General features: G+C 37.7%; 1 protein-coding gene across 1 annotated transcript in view; it reads left to right on the forward strand.

Moving 5' to 3' along the window:
• The window catches only part of LOC149251447 (RING/FYVE/PHD zinc finger superfamily protein), a 173248-nt gene extending 167248 nt beyond the window's left edge, over positions 1 to 6000 (forward strand). Inside the window, exon 8 of the mRNA XM_089459445.1 lies at positions 5610 to 6000. Coding sequence (XP_089315571.1) covers positions 5610 to 5717 — 108 coding nt within the window. The 3' untranslated portion in view covers positions 5718 to 6000. The remainder of the gene's footprint in view (positions 1 to 5609) is intronic.

Genomic DNA, 6000 nt, shown 5'->3' on the forward strand with positions numbered 1-6000 from the left:
ATACACTGTTTTGCACCAACAACAACAGCATCCCACCAGCTCCTCAGATCGAATCTTCTCTGCTCCCTCAACCCCGGGAACTGATGAATCTGAGCTCCTCTGGCATTGTGCAATCACTGCGTGAGCTAGATCAACTCCTCTTGGCCATTGCGTCACTCCTTCCTGGTTTGAAAAGCTAACGTGGCTCTGCGTGGGCCTAATCTTCCCTTCTCTGCTTCTGCACTGGCCTAGACAGCTAAAGCAGTTACTGAGTGGGCTCCTCCCAGCTACTGCGTCACCCTCACCTGGCTCAGAATGTTGACACAGGGACTGCGTGAGCCTCTGCGTCACCTCTTTTGCACTGCGTTACTCTCCCTCTGCGTCTCTGGCTCCGGCACAACGTTGTCACTCGGGACAGCTACCTCTCTGCAGCAAATTCTCTAGATCTCCCGACTGGTGTCTTCAGTTCTCTATGATCTGCAATGCTCTGATACTGTGTGAAAATTTCTGAATCTACACATAAAAAATCCTACTGCAATCATTGGTTTATCATCTCCTACTTGTTTTTACATTCAACAAGTTATTTAATTATTTAAATAGCGATGAAAACACTATTGCAGACTAAACGTACATGCAAATCATGAACTGAAATAGAACGAGACAAATACATAAGGGACACTGTTATTTTTGGACAATCGTCCCTGGAAAAACCCAATGTGGGAAAACCGATGCAGCATATAGAGGGTTTGTATTATTAAGCAAATTTCTAAATACAACTAGGGTGCCAAATGGCTCACCCAATAGAGAATAAACTCGGTCAACACCTGGATGAACAAACCCCACAGTTGATTGCGCTGTTCCTAGTGCTGGACAATGATGGCTACTCCAACCTCTGCGCTGGAACTGCATCACCTCCTCTAGGAGCTGCTTAGTGCATCACTGCATCACTGAGACCCCTTAGCCTCCATTGCGTCACTATGTCACGAAATCACTATGTCATTGTGACATTGCGTGCATCACTGCAACATTGCGTTAGAGCTCTCCTTTTGCGCTGTCTCTCCTAGTGCTGCTCTGCTTCTTTGCTATGTATTCTCAGCCTTGCACTGAAGTCCCTCTGCCGAACTGCCCCTCTCACTGCAACTCAGATCACCTATTCAATTTTCTCAGCTAACCATGCCCTAGAAAAATTTAACTGACTGATCTCTCAAGTGTGTCTCCAACTGACCCATTAAAAATATTAATTATTTTAATAACTCCTCATCCGGGTGGAATTTCTCCAACCAATTTCTGGGTTCTAGAGATCTCATGTATTCTAGCCCCTCCACAAAATTTTAGAGCTAGAGCAGATCTGATGCTATCCAAAATCAACATACTACGAGCCATAGAAATAGATCCGTGGCATAGAAGGAAATATGAGCCACGCAAATAAAATATGTGAGCCACATAAACATAGATCCATGCCACAAGTGTATAATGCGAGCCACGTGAATAAAGTATGCGAGCCACTTTTGTGTATTGTGAGCCACAAAAACATACGAATCATTAAGAGGTATGAACCTTCGAATGCGAGTTGCTTGAGCCACAATGATTGGTTATTTAATATTTATAGTTATTTCATTGTGGAAAAGTCACATCCTTTGGGGCAGGCCAACCATAGTTATCAGAACCGGAACGATTATTGAACCGGTAAATCCTTCAGACTGAGAAACGGCCAGAACCAGACAGAAACCGGTAAAAAAACCGGACCAAACAACCAGTCGAGCAAAAATATATAAAATATTCAAATTTTAAGGAAAATCTTATATATTCATGTGCATCCATATAAATTCAAACCATTTATACACAAATATGAAAAAGTTCTCATTTATATAGCAAGAGTGCATAATATGATAATACCAAAATAACACTTAGTGCAATACATGTCTCAAATAAAATATATCAAGATATAGACTCTAAATGCCCTTTGATACATCAAACTACAATACTATTAGTACTAAATTACTAATTAGAATCAACATCCTCAGCCTCCCTCTCATCTTCATCCTCAGAATGAGCAGTAGCAGACTAAGGATCTATAGTGGGATTTTGATTTGATTCCCTTGGCCCTGGAGGTGGAGCTGAAAGTGGGTCCAAGTCCATCCAAGAAAGATCTTCATGATCGTCATTGTTAAATGTTGGTTCGTGGGTCTCCACAACCCACTCTGATGATGGATCAAAGTCATCCAAAGTTATGTTGCTTGATTCAGGTGTCTTATTCAGTGACTGGTTTCGCCTCAATCTAAGGTTGTATTAAACATAAGCCATGTCATTCAACTATTTTTTCTCCAAACAATGCTTCTTCTTGGTGTGTATTCGCTAAAACCACCCCAACCATTCACACCCTGAAGCCCTAGCTAAGAAAAATATTTAAAAAAGCAAAAAATAATTAAAAAATCACTTGAATGGTCCCCACACATGAGTTGTTAGGCAGCTGCATTGAACCGGTCGGTTCGGTACCGGTTCAGCAAAAATGGCTGGATTGGTACAAAACCGGACGGTTCAGTATCGGTTAGCAAAAATGGCCATTTTGGTACAAAACCAGTCGGTTCTGTAACAAAACCGGCCATTTTTGGTCCATTGCACCGGTCCGGACCGTTTTAGAGCTGAAAACGGCCAGACCGGCCAGTCCAAACCGGTACGGTTCAGTCCTGATAACACTGAGGTCGACTTGAATTCTTGGAGGGACATGTAAATTCGAATTCAATTTCTTCTTGACATTAAATATATTTTCCAAATAATTTCTTTCCTAAATTGTTAACAAATTAATAGTAATAATAATAATTCTCTTTTATTCAATTGAATTTCCCTTTTGACCAATATAAATCCTTTTGGGGCAAGACATTCCTTTGCGGCAGAAGGGTTTCTCATGGGAAACTCGTCCCATAGATGCCCACATATCAACATTTATAAGCTTGTGGGTATTGCCAAAGGGGGGTTTAGTTGGCTATTTTCTGTGTTTTATGCAGTTTTGAAGGTTTGAAGTTGCAAAACAGCCTAATTGTTCATTTTAAGCCATTTACTAAGGTCTATAGCAAGGTATTCGTCTCCAATTTGGTAAGGGCTCATAACTCTCAGCTTTGTGCTATTTCAAGAGATGTTTTCCATAGTTGGAGTGTTGTTTTTCTTGCTGATCTGCATTTTCTACAGCCATATTTTCATCTTGGATCAACAAGATTTTTGAAATTAATTTCTGGACTCCATCACCTGAAAGGTATTATTAGGCATTGGTCTACCAATCTATGTTGGAGGATTTTTAGTATAGGGAATCCTCCCTTAGCTTTGTAGGAGTTGGTCTAAAGAGTGGGAACTTGTGCTGAGGTGACAGTTGACACTTGTCCTATGTGGTGCCACCTTAGCGTCTCATGAGGATCTTAATGAGACTTGCTAATTTGTGCGGTAACACAACAGAAAGAGAGAAGGCACATGAAAGGAAACCCAAAATTCATCTCGCAGAAAAAAAATGTGTGCAGACAGAAAGAACTCACAAAAATAAACTAGACTCATGTAGGAGGAAGGAGCAGACCCAAATATAGAAAATACACATTTTTGGAAAGCGACAGATGTGTGAAAAATGATTAAATATGTATTATAATGTGACAAAAACACAAACAACGAGATATGTGTACAACAAGCATAAGAAACACGCTTTAGCAATGTAAGATAAAATTGTACAAATGCAAAACATCTAGAAAAACAAAGGAATTCTTATGTTAGAAATGTGTGTGATGACAAAATTTTCAGAGGAAAATTTGTCAAGATTTTGTTACTCATATAATTCTATTCAACTAGAAAATTTATATTTTTTAGTTTGAGAGTGAAGTTGGCAGATCATAACGGTGTGGAAAAAGTTGCTTGAGCAGAGGAAATGTGCCCTTGAAGCAAGCAACAAGCAGTGTGGGGCTTTTGCAAATCAATGAGATTGAGCTGGACTCTACAGTGTTGCTAGTTTTGCAGAACAAAAGTGATCTTGAAACTAATTGTTAAAAAAAATAAAAATGTTGAAGGGATAGTACAAATTGTTTGATTCACAATGGTTAAATTGAAACATTTGCATCCTCGACAATATTGATAGAGAACATTTTATTGTGGAAAATTATCCAGGGTATTGTATAAGGAAAAAAACAAGGCCTCTAGATGCAAGTGTTATAGCCAAAAGGTCAAAATGGAAATAGAAATAACCCTATCTGTATTTGAAGCAATTATCAAACATCTTCGAAATGTGAAAGGGTACGGTATTTTAAAAATATTGTTGTGCATTTACCAAAATGGAGGAAGCTATCAAGGCTGAGGAGTAATTTCAAACTTTAAAGGTTTAAAGAAACATGACTAACACCTTCTAAGACTGAAGAGATGGACAAAATAGAGGATATAATAAGAAGAAATTGTAAATATTATATAAAATCCCAAAAATGGCATTTCTTCACACTTTGAACTGTTCAAAACTAGTTTTGCTCCTTATAAGTTTGCTCAAAACTTGTGTAACGTACCAAAGGTTGAGAGAGGATATTAGGATATGTACAAGGGATGCTTGATTTAGGTGTGGAGTCTGTTAGTAACTATGGGTTCAGTTTGACATGTTATATACATTGAAATTGGGCAGGCTCAATAGATGACATGAAATCAACTTTTGGATGTGCAATTTGCGTTCATGTATAATTTCATGGATTAGGGGGAAAATACTACAATTTCTATCAGCCGTGTACGCTGAAGATTAAGTTGCAGTAGATGCTGCATGAGAGGTAGAATTGTTTGGGAGGATTGTTGAGGATATAAGAGTCCATTTGAATGGAGTGAAGCTCTGGACTCTGACAACCAGGGGGTATTGAAGCTGGTGAAAAATCCATTATGCCATTCAGAACACAGAAATTTTGTATTTCCCTTTTTGGGATCAACTAGCAGATATATTCACCAAGCTATTGTCAAAGGATGACTTTTTAAGGTTGCGTGACAAACTTGGTTTAAGCAATTGGGCATAAGCGGGACGATAGAATGTGATGTCCAATGTTAAATAATGCTAATATTAAAATCTAGTGTTGGGCTAAGTTAAAGGTTAATGTAAATGTAACTTAGGCTAGTTAATTTAAATTAGTTGAGAATGCTAATGAAGTCATTCAGGTGTTGAAACACACTGTCATATCTTTTGGGAGTTAATGCCTTCTTCTATAACGAGAATACGTCTTTCATACTGCATTTTTATTTCTCCATTTTAAATTATTATGACAGCGAAAGTATATACACTTGAACAAAATTGTGCATTTGGAAGGAAATAGTAAAGGCATGATATGTGGAATTTTGAGCAGGATTACTATTTTAATGGAAAGAAAATCCATTGATACCGACTCAGAAGTGTAGAATTGTGAATATCCTGTAGGAAAATTAATAGTTAATATTTCTGAACTTCACAGCCTTCAAACTTATCATTTTTGATAACATTAATTATAATGCTTACTCATGGATGGTGGAATAGATCATCTTAGTACACTGTACAAAGATGAAAGATACTTATACATACATTCTATATAATATTACTATAAAGTCTTTTACTTTTTGCTTGGGAACCATATATTCAATCTCTTATTTTGGTATTGCAGGAATATGTTGTGGAAGATGTAGATGGCGAGGTACTAGATTCTGATTGGAGTCCACCTCCTCTTCCAACAGAACATGTTCAACAACTCAAGTCACTTGGATTGCTTTGATACATAATTGCAGTTTTGAACTATCAGAATACCTGATAGCTAGGGATCTCAGATTTGAGTATATCATGAGGAAAATCATTTTATTTTTAGGTATCCTAATCCAAATCCCACTATGTTCAAAATGAGAGCAAAAGTTGGTACAGGGATTGGGGCAATGTATCTTAAAATCAAGGAAAGTTCCAGTTATCACTTGTAACTTATGCTTAAGGAGCTTAAAATGTGAATTTTAGAGTTTAGTGATGCTAATAAGTTTTTGAATTTGTAATATTATGTTTCTTTCCTA

This window comes from Pinus tabuliformis, chromosome 7, assembly GCF_031772625.1.
Source record: "Pinus tabuliformis cultivar Carrire ecotype Pingquan chromosome 7, CPIR1, whole genome shotgun sequence".
In the NCBI taxonomy this organism is placed as follows: Eukaryota; Viridiplantae; Streptophyta; class Pinopsida; order Pinales; family Pinaceae; genus Pinus; species Pinus tabuliformis.